The sequence below is a fragment of the Megascapheus bottae genome, chromosome 10 (assembly GCF_031878675.1).
Source record: "Megascapheus bottae isolate mThoBot1 chromosome 10, mThoBot2.hap1, whole genome shotgun sequence".
NCBI classification, from domain to species: Eukaryota; Metazoa; Chordata; class Mammalia; order Rodentia; family Geomyidae; genus Megascapheus; species Megascapheus bottae.
In genome coordinates, this window is record NC_143518.1 from 6033650 (window position 1) to 6051704 (window position 18055).

An 18055-nucleotide genomic window follows, 5' to 3' on the forward strand; every position below is an offset into this window, starting at 1 on the left:
TTGTCATTCTCCTTAATCTCACAGCTGTGAGGACCTTTGTCCCCCTGGAAAACATGGTCCACAGTGTGAACAGAGGTGTCCTTGCCAAAATGGGGGAGTGTGTCACCATGTCACTGGAGAATGCACTTGCCCTGCTGGCTGGATGGTAAGTCCCTCCCCACCCCCCATACAACATGCACTCATAAAGACACATTCCAGAACACTCAGGTGAAGTAGCTATAGTGGTCAGAGTATCCCAAACCGGAAGTACTAAGCCCTTTACAACTGACAGTCTAGAGAATACCTCTCCTGGTACATTAATTACAACAAGTCTCCCCAAGAGAAACATGCTGGTCATGTGCCCTGCATTTCTTTCAAAGACACAAGAAAGAAGCAAGTATCTGGTTTCACTTGTGACAGGTAGAGCTGAGCAACACTGGCTTTATCTTGAGAATCATTTTCATAATTGCATCTGTGGATTGCTGCTGTGCTTTGAGAACATTTTTCTAAGCACACAGTGTTATGTGGGGGGTAAAAAAGCTATCCAATCATGTGAATATGGAGACATGTTGAGGGCAAACAATGTCTCACAGCCCATTGGATAGTAATATAAGAAACTATAATGCATTGTTTTTCCCAAACTTTAACTAAGATGCCTCTTCTGTATATAATGATTTCATAATCTTAGTGCCACAAAGGACAAACAATGCTAAAGCATTACTAGTTAGACTTCTCTAAAATGAGAAAATAATATTGGTTCTTGGCTCTCTGCTTTGCTTTGTGCATCTGTATGTATAAAGACAGCAGTGGGAATCAACAGTATCTGTTTGCTTCAGTTTAATCTGCTCAAAAGCTTACTTCATCATAATTTTCTCCCTCCATGTTGTATTGAAGTTCTTGCAGAAGTTTAAATGACATCTTCATAGTCAGATCCACCCAAGTTCTCTGCTGTTACCTGGCTTTACTTTCCAAAGCTTTGACCTACTAATAGCTATCTGCTTTGCTTCATTCCCCTATCTCTGCTTCTCTACCTCTCCCTTCCTTAACCACTTTATCATAGCATGCCCTAGGTCTTATGTCTTTCTTCCTCTTTCCCACTATAAATCCCTCCTTAGAACCTCAGGAAAACCCAGTGCTGATAGTCCCCATGCTGAGACTTGATGAGGATTTTTGTCACTGTCCTGTCAAGCTCTCCAGCCTAGATAACTTGTAGATGCAAAGCCATCAAATGGCTGGGCTTGATACGTGCCAAGGATTTTACTGTCAAATGGAGGTAGAATTGATTTGGAATTGCTCTTTATCATGGGCATGAAGCAAAGGAGAACTGAAGTCCAGTTCCCAACAGGCCTTTTGAAAAGTAAGAGAGAATTCAAAATGTTATGGCACAAAGACTAGATCAGAACCAACATGAGGATCAGAAAGGGTGACTGTGCCAGAGTCTGCTACAAGAATCAAAGCATGGACAACTCTATAAGGCAATGGAAGGAGGAGACTTTTGCTTAGTTCTTGAAGCTGAAAGGGAGCTGTGGAAGAAGCACTGAAGGAGGTCTAACAATTCAGCATTTATTCACGCTATCATTTGAGATGCTTTTTCAGTGGTCAACACATGTGCTTTTAACATACACACATGTACTCTCACACATGTGCACACACATATCTTTTAATGAATAGAAAGCCACTTGTTTGAATGAATTCTTATTCATATACAATGTTTCAAAAATATCCCCAGAATTATACAGGACCATTATAGATAGAGGCAGGTCCTGTGTGGCTGAGAATCTTGCATTGGATACTGCTCACCACACACTGACGTCTAGCTAGTTGTTCCTTTAGTTGTTTGTATACGGTAAGATTAGAACTTTTCTGGTCTCTGCTTCCCCATTCACTGCCTTGTGAACTCACTAGGGATTTTTATTATATATTCAATTCTCCATGCTTAGCACTAGGCCTGGCACATGCATGGTTTTCCATTAAGCACTAATGTGGACTATCTCTCAAAAGCTTTTTTCAGTTCCAAGAGGCTGTAGAAGAACTTTCCCTGCTTGTAGATAGCTAGAAACCACCAGAGGAGACTTAATTAACACACCAACTGCCTTTGTGGGTAGCCAGTAGTTAGAGGAAATGTATTTTCTGTGGTATCCAGAATAAACATTTACAAAACCATCTGCTGTTTGCTAGCCTCCAATTTCAGAATACTCATAGTCTGCCTTCTTTGTAATTTTAAGAGAGAGGCAACAACGCAACACACTCTGACAGAAAAAAAAAACAGGAAAAATTTCTGTTATGTGGGATATGTTGTGTTCTCTAATTATAACTCCAATAAATACATCCAATAAATGGCTTAATTATTATAATTCCAATAAATCAGAAGCTACAGGTGCAAGCTATGCAGTTAAGTGAAGTAGAAAATGGTAGCATGCTTCATTGATTCATTGATGCATTATCGTATTCTAATCTACATAGGATCAGAATTAATATGATTTCTTTGCTGGACAAGGTGGGCAACCTCTTGGGGTAAAGAAATATCCAACTTTTTCTCTTGAGTTTTCTCCCCAAGAAATAAGGTTCCTTACTGATCTAGCATAGAATTGCTTATTAAACCTATTTATTGCATCTATTTAATTTTTTCTGAAATAAATGCCTAGATTGATTCCTAGAGAACTATTTCTTAGAGAAGGTTACTGAGAATTCAGATATACAAAACTTCACTGATGTTTCACTTTAAGAAATGAAGCTAATGATGATGTACATTTATTTTTCTAGAACATATGGTGAAGTATTTGGAGATATCCTTTACACCAGATGTTACTATTTATGTAAAGGATGTTCAGTAAGGAAAGTTGACTTATTATGCCTGTAAGACACAAGGAAGAATGTTTAGGAAGATTTATAAAGTCCTTAGGTTACCATAACCAGGGCATGTCTCTTAGGCTTCAGTTTTTAATATGGGTTTTTTTCTATGACTACTTTGCTGCCATCTTGACTATCTCCTAAGATTTGAGCCTACAAAGTAAATAAGTCTGTTTAAAACTCTGTGGCTTTTTAAAAATGATGGACACTTTACATGTTCTAAAACTCTCTTAATCTAATATTCTTGTAGCTCTGCTCCCAGACACTCTGGCCCTTTTTGTTTCCTCTCTTTTCCTCCCCCTCCTTCACACTTTCTCTGGCTAGAGGCCCATCTAATTTCCCAAGTCTCTTTGAATGCAGGGCACAGTGTGTGGTCAGCCTTGCCCTGAGGGTCGCTTTGGAAAGAACTGCTCCCAAGAATGTCAGTGCCATAATGGAGGGACATGTGATGCTGTCACAGGCCAATGTCATTGCAGTCCAGGATACACAGGGGAACGGTAAGGCATGCTCTTGTTTTTCTCTGGCCAATCATAATAGTGGGAAGGGAGCTTAGGGGCATGGTCTGAACCATGCATCTGCAGCTACAGATGCATGTGTAAAGTCTTGGTGTGTCTGAAAGATTCTGTACTAATTGGATGTATAAAAACTGAGTCATAGACAGCAGAGGTAAGTTGAAGACACTAGAGAAAACATCAAAAGATAATTGATTATAGACTATCGGACATTCAAAATCTACAGTGAATGTATCATTCTGAAAACTGATCATTTAGGTAGTTCAGCATACTGTTAAGAATATTAGTCATTATACCTTCCTATGTTGGTAGAGTGGATCTCTGACTTACAGCTAGTAGATGGCTGTGTCTGTGCACGTGTAGTTGTGACATCCGTGTTTGTAGCTTTCTGTATTAGATGGTTTGCCTGTTACCTCACTGGGCTCTGCTCAATGAGTCTACTTTTCTCTTAATCTCTCTGGAAAACATGAGATAAGCAAATTCATTGAGTGTGAGTATAAAATTATGTAAGCAATTTAAGGGGAACCTTCGAACTATCCTCATCTGGCCAACTCAATTAATAATCAGAATTTTCTTCATGGTTGTGAGAAAAGTAATAGCATCTAGCTATTATCATATTTGAATGTTTTCTAGGAATTGTATAAGTATCAATGATTATCAACCTGAGTAATCGCTATAATTTTTTTTTTTGGTGTTGATACCAAACCTTGAACTAAGGGTAACACATCTTCACTCAGCTTTCTTGGTCATGACTGGTGCTCTGTCATTTTAGCCACACCTCCAGGTCAGCATTTTGATGGTTGATTGGTGATGGAGTCTGTCTCTCAGACTTGTCTGTGCAGATTTCAGCTTCTGAGTAGCTAGGATTACAGGTGTGAGCCACCAGTGCTTGGCTCCTGTCACTGCTTTTTAGTGATCACTGTGAACTAATTTTTTTTCACATTTTTCCTTTTTTTGTTTGTTTGTTTCCAAAATTTGAATTCAATGTTGTTACATTCAATATGATACTCTAAGGTTTGTTTTTCCCCCTCCAATTAGTCAATTGTTATACTCATCAAGATTGTTTCAAGAAATGTGCAATTAAAAACCCTTTTCAGTTTTTAGCTGGGTGTTTTGTGATAAAGAAAAATCTTTCTTTCAAGTATTTACATCTTTACTATCATTTCCAATAGCATTCCTATTTATTTTTAGTCAGTATGAGAAATATTTACTATCTTTTGCAATGCTGTGATCTACCAATAAAGATAAGTCATTCCTCAATACTTATAATGACTATTTTTCTCACATTTTTACATTATTCTGAACCTCTGAGATAATCTTGACAAGTAGAGGTTGATGCAAGAATCCCTATCTTTGTCATAATTTTATTGGAAGTGACATTGGTATAGTAAGTCATGCTTGTTACTAACTGCTAGCAACCATTTTTTCTTTTAGTATTTTCCTCTCCTAATTTTAAGGTTTTTGCTAGTACTGTCCCCTTAATCTTTATGTGTATGTGCTGGTTCTGTGGCCTGAACCCAGGGCCTAGGCACTGTTCCTGAGCTTTTTTGCTCAAGGTAGTGCTTGACCATTTGAGCCACAGTGCCACTTCTGGCTTTTTTGTTGTTAATTATAGTTAAGAGTTTCACAGATTTGCTTGCGAGGGCTGACTTTAAACCACAATCCATAGACCTTAGGGTTTAGATCCCCTGATATCTGGTAATTTAAGGATCTTTCTTTTTATCTTTTTCTAAGCTGATTACATGTTTTTCTTTAATCCTATGATGGATGAATTATTGTTACCAATAGTTTACAGTTTTAGCAACTGCTACTTGAGCTTCTCAGGATGTTTGGGTGACCAGCTAGGTTCTATTTTAGATAGGTAAGTCTGTCACATGACTTTTACAGTGAGGTAAAATAGGTAAGGATAAGATAGAAGTCTCCTAAGCGATGTTTAATGTCTTTAGAAATTTTACTATAAATTTCCTGGTGAGTATTTGCTTCAAATGAAAAGCCACAGAGAAACAACAAACACACAAAGCCATTCTTACTCAGAACAACAGGGTAAGGAATTGCTAGATACTTTTCAGGTACATTTTGGGAAAGCCAGGAAGGCACAGAGCTAGAGAAAAGGCAAGAGTTTGGGGAGGGAACTTGTTGAATAATGGCTTTTATAATCATTATTTTTCTGAGATGATGGTGGTGGTGGTGGTGGTGATGATGATGATGATATGAATCTGTTTTTATTCTTTTCCCCGTCTGGGTTCTAAGGTTAAAACACATGCCCACAACCCACCACGCCAAGTACATTTGTCATCAGGAAAGGAAAAACTGAGTGGTGGGGTGGGGGGGGCCCTGTGTGGGCGAAGCTGTGGGGAGGAGGCTGGAGGTCTGCGCTTTCCCAGGTGGGGAAGGCAGAGTGAGTGGCCGGCTGTGGTTGGGAAGAGGCCTTTGCCCAGGGGCAGATGCCCTTCCACGGGCTGCTGGCCAGCAGCAGCAGGATGTGGGAACGGCATCCGAGCCACAGGGACACAAACATGCACCCACAGCGGTCCAGATGACAGAGGAGACGTCTGGAGAATGCGCAGTGGTGGAGAGGCGGTCAGGTGGAGCAGGGGTGAAGGGGGGATTCTGCGCTCCGCACTTTTGGTGCGGACGCGAGGAGAGTGGGCCTCGGACTAAGGGCACCCACCCAGAATCAGGCGGGGACCCTAGTGTATCCGCGCGAGGGGAGATCAGCCAGTGAGAGCCGGGTGAGACCCAGACTTGGTCTTCCACGGAGGAGCCCTTGCGTGTCCGGGACAGTGGATGAGGTGACTCCTTCATAGTGCTCATTATATTCCCAGAGCTGCAGCTTCAGAGGTTAGAAAGGCAGGCAGCTGACCCAAGGAGCCCAGGTTCCACAAGGAGCATCGTTCGTTCATTGTCAGTTATGATTGGACTCCACTCACCCTAGGGCGAGATGTGCTCAGAACAGAGTGAGAAGGGGCAGCCATTCTCCTTACCTGGCTTCCTGTCCCTCAGTTCACCGCGAGGAATAGAATAAGCAAATGGAAATGAAACACGTCTGTGACTTTTGCCCGTCTTGGAATTGAAAAGTTTTTATTAAAGTATCTCTCTCTATTTAAGAGAATTTCATATATTTGTACTATGGCTTGGATTTATTGATTACTTTGAAGATTTTGTTTTTGCCTGTTTCTTTTTAAAAAAATTTATTATAATTAATGGAAGGGTTACATCATATTCACCAGATAGAAGGTGCATTACTTCACAAACATTGACCCCCTTTCTCATGTTTTCGACCCCATTTCCCTCCCCCCATCCCTGCCCCTCATCTTGTTTCCCCCTTCACTATCCTATTTCAACCGAATAAACATATATACAATATGTCAGATCATAAGGTAAGATACTGTAGAGGTTTTTGCCTCTTTCTTAAGGAGCTCTATTTCCTCTTCTACTAATTCTCCTCTTCTTGAAGACATAGGGCCACCAAAGCAATATTAAGGGCGAAATATGTGATAAGAAATAATAAAATAAGTATTCATGACTATACTTACTTTCTTTTTTTTTTTTTGCCAGTCCTGGGCTTAAAGCTCAGGGCCTGAGCACTGTCCTTGGTCTTTTCTCAAGGCTAGAGCTCTACCACTTGAGCTTTAGCACCACTTCTGGCTTTTTCTAAGTATGTGGTACCGAGGAATCGAACCCGGATCTTCATGCATGCTAGGCAAGCACTCTGCCACTAGGCCAAACTCCCGGACCTACACTTACTTTCTTCACAGAAAATGGAGGGACAGAGGGTGAGCAATGCAGCAGTGGTACTCAGTAAACCCGATGTTGAAAATGAACTGCACAACTTGTGGGAGGGGATGAAAAGAGAGCAAAGGAAGGCAAAACATGGTCCAAAAAGAAATTTACTTGTTATATGATTTATAAAAATGAGAACTCTTTCTATATCACCTTTATAATAACAATAAAACTATTTAATAATAAAAAAGAGTTTAAAGGAAAATGGCCCATATACATTTACTCAATTATTACATTATATTCTGTGCATTTATATAATTAATATAATGCTATTGTCTTTAAGTAGGTGTACAAGGGGTTTCAATTCAACATATCCACTTGTGAATATAATACATCTTGATCAATGTCACTGATTCCATTGCTCTCCTCCATTTCTCCCAACTTCATCCACAAAATAATACCTTTTTTAAAAGGTGTGCAGAAAAGCTGGGAGCAGTGGCTCACACCTGTAATCCTAGCTACTCAAGAGGCTGAGATCTGAGGATCAAGATTCAAAGCCATCCCAGGCACAAAAGGACCCGAGACTCTTATCTCCAACTAACCTTTAGAAAATGAGAAGTGGAGCTGTGGCTCAAGGGTAGAGTGGTAGCGTAGCCTTGAGCTGAAGAGCTAAGGAATAGTGCCCAGTCCAAGTTCAAGCCCTATGACTCACAAAAACAAACAAACAAACAAAACGAGTTCAGAAAGACATCCTACCATTTTGGTTAGGTAGATAGAAACAAATTCTCTTAAAAATTAAACATTCCGAAGAAGAAGAAGAAGAGAAGAAGAAGAAGAAGAAGAAGAAGAAGAAGAAGAAGAAGAAGAAGAAGAAGAAGAAGAGGAGGAGGAGGAGGAGGAGGAGGAAGAAGAAGAAAAAGAAAAAGAAGAAAAGGAGGAGGGAGAAGAAGAAGAAGAGGAGGAGGGAGAAGAAGAAGAAGAGGAGGGAGAAGAGGTGGTGGTGGCAGTGGTGGTGGCAGAGGCAGCGACAGCGGCAGCAGTAGCATGCTGATACCACAGCTGCATTAAAAAGTAAAATTTTAATGCATGGTTTATACTTATATTAAAAATGAGTAGCATGTTTAATTATAGGTTAGACATGTCAATATGGGCCAGGAACAGCTCGCATACATTTTTGTCTTCCCAGAGAAAAGGAAGTCTCCACCAAGCTCTGATAAAACATCCATGCTGTTTCCCTGTAATTTGGTGACAGTTAACTTTCTCAGGCTTCCAGTCAAAACCACTCGAAACTACTTTCAGTGCTGTCGGTTTTTGTTTAAAGTGAAAATCATGCAGAGAATCCAAAGCTTGGCATTTTCATTTGTTTTCACCGCCATGTAAAAGAAAGTAATATTATTTTACCTTATTGTCTTTTTCCTGGATTTCGAGAAAATCCAAACAGATAGGATGCATAGTTGTGTCACGGGTCCTCCGTAAGAGCTAGGATGGGGTAGAATCATTATCCTAAAGTAGTCCTTTCTTTATCATCTACGTATTCAGGGAATAAAGAAGATGCCATGGCTTTCTGAAATTTCTGGTTACAAATACTGAGGACCTTCATAAAGTCCCTTGGATCTGAAAATAAATGGGCTCATGTAGAACTCTCAAACCCATATTTGAAAGCCAGGCACTGGTGGTTCACACCTGTAATCCTGGCTACTCAAGAGGCTGAGATCTGAAGATCAAAGTTTGAAACCAGACCAGGCTTCAACAACAACAACAACAAAACACCCTAGCACAAAACAAACAAAACACCCAATTGCTTTAACACTTGCTTTCTCCAGAGCTTCTCTGAAGGTTGAATGTTTGAAGATCGAGTATTGATCAATGTACCTGCACTTGTCTAGAATGGGAGGCCAACTTTAGAAGAGGCCTTTCCTTTGTCGCCACTGCTGTCAGTCTCTATTACAGCCAGGGTTAACAGGAAAGGGCTCCGAAGACTGCCAAACTCTGTCCTCTATACATAGAATCCCAGCAGCCACAAGTTCCCAAACCCTCTCATTAAAACCATGCAAAACTTTGTGGATAGATGGTTTCTTTTCAGCAAATGTCTTTTCTGTTTCTTTTAAGTATGTTTAAAGTGGGTATCATGCTTTACTGTTTGTATTATTGAGATCTGAAGAACTAAGATGCTGACGTGTGTGTGTGTGTGTGTGTGTGTGTGTGTGTGTGTGTGTGTGTGTTTGTGTACTTTGGCTTAAACTCAGAGCTTGGATGCTCGCCTGTAGCTCCTTTGCCAAAGGCTTGATCTCTAGTAGCTTAGCTTCAGGCTTTTTGGTGGTCAAATGATAATAATACTTTAATAGACTTTCCTGCCCCTGGATTCAAACTGCAATGCTTAGGTCTCTGTCTTCTGATGATGGTGGCCTGAGAGCCACCATCATGTACACTTTTGATTCGGATCTGGCATGACTTGAGAGCCACATGAGAAGTGGCCACTGTGACGAAGTGTTTCTGACTGTGGTGAGCATTCCACTAGAGGAGACCTTGTCTCTGGCTCTGCTGTGACACAGAGCCCTAACACTTTACCATCCCAAAAGAATCTTGACTAGCCCAGAACTGCCTGGGTGTTCCACAAAGGAGCAATAGATCAATTTTTCTTTTTTATCACAAATCCCTCCGGCAACCTGGCTTCCTGCCTCACCCATCTTACCTAGACTGAGTCCTTCCCTAGAGCAAAGCTCTAATGTCATTTTCAAAAAAGTATCTTTAAGTAGTTGCCCGGAAGAGTTGCCAACCAAGAAAGCCATTTACGATGACAATGCATCTTGATCAGTGTCACCCATCAATATTCTCACCCATCTCTCCCAATCTTCCCCTCACTTTTCTTAATTCATAGGATTTTTTAAGACAAGAAAGTGACATTTTGTGGCCTGCTACCTTTTTTCCTTGCCATTTGGCAGTTTTTCTTCACAACAGAGAGACATCATCACACTTGCCAAAAAATTTGTGTTGGAAAACTCCTAGCCTTCCTCTAACCCACTGGCAAGAGCTTCCCGAGATTGGCATGGAGAATGTGCGATTTCAGAAGCCCAGAATTCTCCCTTCTCAAGAGGACTTTGCTACTTAATTACGTAGCTCTCTAAATGAGGAGCAATAATTGCTATGAACTTTGGAAGCAAGCAGAGGCATGGTTGAAATGAAAGCTGAATATCAACATGAAAGCTAAAAGAATTAAATTTTAGCTTCGAATTCACTGCGAATTTTTCCATTTAGGAAATGGGACAGGTATTGTTTAAAACATACAAATTGTAAACTTGTGTTAATATTAGGGCAATTTCTCTTTTTGTTCCACCCTTTTAATAAAACCTACCTTTGTTTCATGTCCTGAGCTGAGGTTATTTATTTATTCTTGTTCCTTTGCATTCACCAGGCATACTACTGTTACTGTGATTGGAGCCAGAATAATGGATCTCATTGTCTTTCTACCCATAATGGGGAAATCACAAAGTTCAAAATGCAATGTTGATTTGCACTTAATGAGGCCCCTTTGAATCGACTGTTTGTTTTTACATGGCCCTAGCTAATTTCTGCTTCTTCTTTGATAGGTGCCAGGATGAATGTCCCGTTGGCACCTATGGGGTTCACTGTGCAGAAGCCTGCCGGTGTGTCAATGGGGGAAAGTGTTACCACGTGAGCGGCACATGCCTGTGTGAGGCAGGCTTTTCTGGAGAGCTCTGCGAGGCACGCCTGTGTCCCGAGGGGCTCTATGGCATCAAGTGTGACAAGAGATGTCCCTGCCACCTGGACAACACTCACAGGTGAGGGCTGGCTGCTACTGGAAGGATATTTTACAGCTTCAGAGTCCAGGGGTTGGAAGGAAGGTTTGAAGACCTTTCTTTAGGCTGTTTGGGGTTTGGCCAAATTCACTTCTTGACTGATAGCCTGTGTCGGGAGTGCTAAAATTGTGAGATGATTTTTAGTAGACATTAAGTTCTCTTTTCTCCCAGCAGCTACTGGTGAAATGTAATTTGTTAAGATCTGTTGGAACTTTTCCCTAAGAAGAGGCTCCTGGGCCATTCTATCCTATGTAAAAAAAGCATAGAAAGACAAGGGGTTAAGCCAAGTGTAGGATGTGAAAATATCATAAAATAATTCTCACCGCAATATCTTTTCCTTGACAACACATCTGTGGGACTAAAGCAAGCTAAAGAGAGGAAGTGAGCCCATGGAAGGCTTGTGAAAGGACTTCCCATGGGATGACACAAGTGAAATATCTTTTTACAACTGACTAGTTGGACTCAAGATTCAAAAGGGTCCTTTAGTGCAAAAAAATCTCTAGAGGAATTTAGGAACAGGAAACCACAATCCCACCCACTCTAGTGTACCTTGTCTGCCTCTGAAAATATCTTTCCACACTCTTTTCTTTTCTCTTCCTCTAGAATCAGACAAACACTTAGAATTCCAGGAGGTCTGTTTTCAGGCTGCTGGAAAAACTACATTTGACAAAAATGTAGTGCATTATACAGTGGTTCAGATGTGACCAGAGTTACTTTATTTATATTCAGCACACATGCAACTTCATTTATATTTCTGAAAGATAACTCCTGGCCATATCCATCTCAAATGCACAGAAGTTCAGCAGAGCATGTCTCTTCTTCAAATTGTTGTTTGAAAAACATATACATGCTGTGTTGCATTATATTCTTTGAATTGAATTTTGTTTACTTTTGAATAATCCTGGCTTTTACATTTGTACTAATGGAAACCTTGTTGTATGTCGCATCCACATAGTTGAGTAACAGTTTGGCATTGTTACCTTTGGCTATATCATAGAAACCCAAAGCTAACAACTTAAACTTAGTGGCATGCTTTATTTTTTTTTTAGCTTGTGATTATTTTTAAGCAGAAGGACTTCAGCATGGTGGCTCTTCGGCTGGTCTTCTTGTGCTAATTTGCCAGGTTGACTGGAGACTGATTAGTCTCCCAGCTGTCATTTGGCTGAATGATGGCAATGACCCTTGTCACTAGCATCTACTAGGCTATGTGTCTCCAGTATCTAGTAGGCTAGCCTTTGTAACTTAACTGGCTTTAAAAGGCAGCCACAGGCAGGGCAGTCCACAAGGTAACAACATCTTTCTCCTCTTTCTTTTCCTCTCCTCTTCTCTCCTCCTCCTCCTCCTCCTCCTCCTCGTCTCCTCCTCCTCCTCCTCCTCCTCCTCCTCCTCCTCCTCCTCCTCCTCCTCCTCCTCCTCCTCCTCCTCCTTCTTCTTCTTCTTCTTCTTCTTCTTTCTTTTTCTTTCCTAGGGCTTGAACTTAAGGCCTGGGCACTGTCCTTGAGCTTTCTCAAAGCTAGCATTTTACCACTTAACCTACAGCATCACTTCCAGCTTTCTCTGTGTATGTGGTATTAAGGAATGGAACCCAAGATTTCGTGTATGCTAGGCAAGCACTCTACCACTAGGCCAAACTCCTGGCCATACCTTTCAAACCTTAGTACGTGTTTGCTAATCACATAGCCAAGTTCAAATTCAGTATGTTCTGCTTCTTGGTGGAGCAAATATTTGCTACATTGGCTCTGCCATCTACTTATAAAGTTGAAATAATCTTAAACCTATGTTTAAGTAAACTTAGTAAATTTAGTAAAATTAAAGTTGAACATTATTTTGAGCCCAAAATCATTTCACTATGACCTAGATTTTCAACTGAAAACTAACTTTTATGATACAAATTATTTTGAACAAGAAAATGGAGATTTAATCAGAATCCATATGGACCATGCATATTTAGCTTTACTAAAACAACAACAACAAAACAACAACAACCACACACACACACATACACACACACACACACACACACACACACACACACACACACACACACACACTGAATAGCCATCAGCAATCATGATGTGCCTTTTAAAAAATGTGACCTAATTGCCGCTGCATTGGAGTGTGGATAACTTCTAAGGAAAAGAATCAGAGGAAATTCAATGGCTCATTCTTGCACAGCCAATATTATATGGTATTGCACTCCTGCTATAACAAAGCTATTAAATTGAAAATTTACTAGAAAAGGAAGATCTAGTTGTATGACTGTATGAAATAGCAGATATTGTGCTATGAGTATACTCCTATTTTCCAATACTTAAAGCACCTGCCCTCCAGAAAGGAAACCAGTATTGAGTATGTCAACTCTCATCTCCATCGTGTTAATCTCATTATCAATTCAGCTGCTTGCTTGAGAACCCATCAAATCCATCCAAAGTGCTCTGAGGGCTTCCTACGTCTAATTACAAATTGTGGAATACTAATTTTGGTGTCAATCAATCACAAAACCAGTGTACATACTCCCACTTCCTAGGGGCATTGAAAATCAATGTCTCTGTCTGCCACTCTTATTTCAATTCTCTGGACCTCGGTTATCTGTTGGCATATGTGTCTACATCATGGATACTACCTTTTTTCTTGTTAATAAAAAACAGTATTTTCTTCTGAAAATCTCATTTATTTTATAGCACATTAAGATAACTATTTTGCCTGATCTACTACTTGAAATAGTTTTTTCCAAAATGTAGGGCCTTATTAATGTAAATTTAAACTTCTCTCCTTTTTTTGCACAATCCTCTTGACCTTTTATTAGTTCTGTCATGTATTTTAGCAAACCCCTTTCATATCAAGTGCCTCTCAAAGGCTTCCAGCAGCCTTCCTTTTTCTTTAACATGAAAATAGTCCAACCTGGGTTCAAGTTTGATTTTGCCCATTGCCTGCATGTGTCTTACCTTTTCTAGGCTTCTACTTCCTGGATTATGAAGTGGGATCGTATCTGCTGCTTTGAGATGCTTGAGCGGACTGAGTTAAATGATGCTTGTGGAAGTTTTGCACACTCATTGCCAGTCTGTGCCTCCACCTCCACTGGCATCACACATATCACACACTACTCTGCAGTCAGTGGCACTTTTTTTATTTCTTATTTTCGGGGTTACAGTTACATTCATGAGGGTGCATTCTCACACATTGATACCCCTTCTCACGCTTTTGTCCCTATTTTTCTCCACCCACCCCCTCCCAATCATCTTGTTCCCCCCTTCCCTTTCCTATTTCAAATAAACAAATAAATGTACATACAATATACCAGTAACAAAGTTAGATACTGTAACAATATGAGATTAACCAAAGGGCAAAAAAAGAGAAGAGAAATAACATAGTACATTAAGAACAACAATCACACAAGATAAAGCTCTTATTTCCATATCCTAGATATCCTGTCCTTTAATCTCATCCTATATGACCTTATGTACCTAGGTTTTTAGCTATTGTGATCCTCTGCTATGAGTGTCCTAGATGTGTACTAATTATTACAAATGAGGGATGCCATTGAGCCTATGCTCCTTTGGGTCTGGCTTACTTCACTTAATATGATTTTTTCCAAGTCTTTCCATTTCCTTACAAATGGGGCGATGTCATTCTTTCTAATGGCTGCATAGAATTCCATTGTGTGTAAATACCACATCTTGTTGATCCAGTCATCTACTGAGGGGCATCTGGGTTGGTTCCATATCTTTACTCTGGTAAATAGTGCTGCAATGAACATCATTGAGTGGCACTTCTTTTTAAGTCAAGATTAATTTCTAAGACAGTGGCAGTATGTCTTAGCCTTTCACTGGTCATCAGGCAAGCGTAGTTAAATGCCCTTTCTAAGGTTCTTCAGGAGTTACAAACCATCCTCATTTCTCCCAGCTCACCCTTTTTAAGGATAGAGTCTGTGAACTGCCCTCTGATAAGAGGCCATTTAGTAAATGTCTGGATTTGATAGCAGATTTTGTTGTTGCCCCTGGCTCAGGGATGTGTTTTAACTCTGTTTTAGCTTCATGGGGGGAGGGAAACCATCTTTAAGCAATCTTCCAGTTGTCAGCCAAGCCAGTGTGATGGTTAAGACTTCTCTGTGCTGTGTTGAGCCAGCCTGCCACTGAGTGCCCTATTGTCAACTGACTTCCACGTTTGTGGAGAGCAGCTGATGTGTCCACTTGCTGCAGAGCAACAGCCGGCTGCCTCTCCCATCCATGTGCTGCTGTCCCAGGTACCAACAGCTGCTTGGCTACCAGGTAGAGCATCTGAGAGAACAAGAACACCACTTTTGGAGTTCCCTGGACTTCACACTCTTAACTGACATGACAAGTCACCAGATGGAGTTCATTCCTCATGCAGTTCCTAGATTGAATTAGCACTTTTGAGTTAAGAAAACCAAAACAGACAAAAGGACATGGTTGCACAATGCTAATATCTTACACTGCGGCAGAACCAATCAGGTTTTAGCCTGTTCATGAAATCATGCCAAGTAGGAATGAAGTTTCAATTTGGGTATGGAATCACCCACATATTTTAGTGATCACAGCTAAAACAACATTTGCACAGGCCTTGTGTATCATATTTACCCTAGAGTGACTTGTCCCTTTCATCCGTGTCTCTCAGCTGTCACCCCATGTCTGGAGAGTGTGCCTGCAAGCCAGGCTGGTCGGGGCTTTACTGTAATGAGACATGCTCTCCTGGGTTCTACGGAGAAGCGTGCCAACAGATCTGCAGCTGCCAGAACGGAGCTGACTGCGACAGTGGGACTGGAAAGTGCACCTGTGCACCCGGATTCAAAGTGAGTGACTTGGTCTCTGGAGGCAAAAGAAGAGGGGGTCCAGTGGAGACTGTATAAATGCCATGATTTATCTGATCTATTTTAAAGTAAGAGTGAGTATGCTCAAATAGTTCACATCATTGACAAGAAGAAAAATAGCGAAGTACAAATAGAAATATCAACAATAATGGCTTTCAGATGACAACTTGGAAAGCTCATAAAACTATAAATATGTCTTTCTTTCTTTCTTTCTTTCTTTCTTTCTTTCGTTCTTTCTTTATTGGCACTATTGGGTTTGATCTGAGCCTCTTACTTTCTAGGCAGGCATTCTACAGCTTGAACTATACCTCTAGTCCTTTCTGCACTAATTATTTTGAGACAAGGTCTTGCTTTTTGGCTAGGTCCTTGCCTGCTGGTCTGCAGTTTTCAGGACTTCTTAGCTATACGTTAAGAATATTTATTTCAAAAGCAAATATGCTGTTTTTAATTCATTTCCTCCCTTTCTAAAGAAGCCAACACCAAATTATGAAGAATATGGATAGTTATTTGGGAGTATATAATATAGAACGAGTAGATCCGAAAGTCACAGAACTTAAAGACCTACACAGGGCTTTCTAACCTATATCCCAGTCCTTTGGCCAAGCCCTTTCATTAGTTAGCCTTGTTTCTAGAGTCCCTATGTTTATGTATTTATTTTTAAATGAAATGTCCTTCAGTCCTTGGAATGTCCTTGGAACTCAATTTTGTGTTGAATGCTCACTGTTGGATAAATTCAATCAATCATGCTGCTGTTGGAGCCACGCTTTGTAGCTTTGTACATTAGGCAAGAAACACTGGCACCTAATGTATACTCCATATTTGTGTTTACATATTTACTGACACTGACTTTATAACTGTGGTTTATTTTTACATATCTGAGCAAGGATGGAAGGTTTATATTTATTTTAGTTCTGTATGAAGACAAATCTACTGAAAGTAGTGGGTTATTTATAAGGTTCCATTTAATCCTCTATCCTAAACATAGACCAGTACTGTGCTTGAATCCCTAAAATTTGCATCGTGGTGACATAATAGCAACTGAGAAAATAGAGAGTGTTAAAATAAGAAAAGAAGTATAATTAGCATTACCCAAATATACTCTTTATTTATATTGGACTGATTCCAGATGACAAAATAACCTGAAGTTTGCTCTCTATTCCCATATAGGGAGGTGACTGCTCTACCCCGTGTCCTCTGGGAACCTATGGTGTAAACTGTTCCTCTCGCTGTGGCTGTAAAAACAATGCAGTCTGCTCTCCTGTGGATGGATCTTGTATTTGCAAGGCAGGTAAGATTGGGTGAATTCTGTTTCTTGTTTGGTACTGCTCCTGATACTAAAGTCACAAGAGAGAAACTTTGACTGGGGTTCTAGTGCCAGCTGCACCAAAATTCAGCACAAACCCTCCGCCCCTCATTTCACGTGAGCCCTTGTGCCCGGAGTAAAGAAAAAGACACTAGATGATCTCAAATTTTGCCAGCATTGGGAGTCTGGGAGTCTGTGCTTTGGAGAAGAGTAAATAAGCAGACATGGGTCTGTGCCCCTAAGTTGACTGGCCTGGACTTGTGACAAGAAGTGCAGCCAGCACAGATTTTATGGGAAGGCCAGAATGCGACCATCTGTAACTGCAGCCAGGCCTTTGGATTCACGTTATTCACAGCAAATGGAGTCCTGTGTCAAAGGTAGGGTTGTTCTTTCAAACACAAACCTGACTCTCATGCCATATAGACATCCCAGCTTCTCTGAACAAATCTCAGCCTTTCCAAATTGTGCATTGCTGTGCAATAAAGGTGCCTCCACACCAGTTCCTCTCCCCGGAGCCCAGCAGAGCTTCTCCTGTGAGCTGGCATCTTGCACAGATGGCACAGCTCCCTCTGCGGCCTGGGTCCTTGGGGGAGGCCTTTGTCCTCACCAGAGCCGAAGCTTGCTGGGGCAAGGTGCACCTGCAAGTTGACTCTACAGGGCAAGGAGGCTTGGAAAGCCCCAGCCAAACTCCTTGTGCCTTCGTTGGCTCACAGACTCTGGCATTCTTTCTCGTAGGCTGGCATGGGGTGGACTGCTCCATACGCTGTCCCAGTGGCACCTGGGGCTTTGGCTGCAACTTAACGTGCCAGTGCCTCCACGGAGGAGCATGCAACACCTTGGATGGGACTTGCACGTGTGCCCCCGGATGGCGAGGCGGGAAATGCGAACTGCCCTGCCAGGTATACCTGCTCTGACTGTGATTGGCTTCCTTTTGTAGTTTCCTTGATTGACCATGGTGGGTTGTGAACCAAAGGTCACTGTTAGGAGAGCTGAGGTGGTCTTGTGGATGAGAAGGGCCCGGCTTGATAAGAACGCTTGCCGA

At 41.1% G+C, this 18055-nt stretch overlaps 1 protein-coding gene across 1 annotated transcript in view; it reads left to right on the forward strand.

The window, feature by feature from the left end:
- Positions 1 to 18055, forward strand: part of Megf10 (multiple EGF like domains 10) — a 147359-nt gene that overhangs the window by 92231 nt on the left and 37073 nt on the right. The window contains exons 7-12 of the mRNA XM_090340113.1: positions 25 to 145; positions 3190 to 3326; positions 10652 to 10864; positions 15518 to 15692; positions 16878 to 16998; positions 17749 to 17912. Coding sequence (XP_090196239.1) covers positions 25 to 145; positions 3190 to 3326; positions 10652 to 10864; positions 15518 to 15692; positions 16878 to 16998; positions 17749 to 17912 — 931 coding nt within the window. The remainder of the gene's footprint in view (positions 1 to 24; positions 146 to 3189; positions 3327 to 10651; positions 10865 to 15517; positions 15693 to 16877; positions 16999 to 17748; positions 17913 to 18055) is intronic.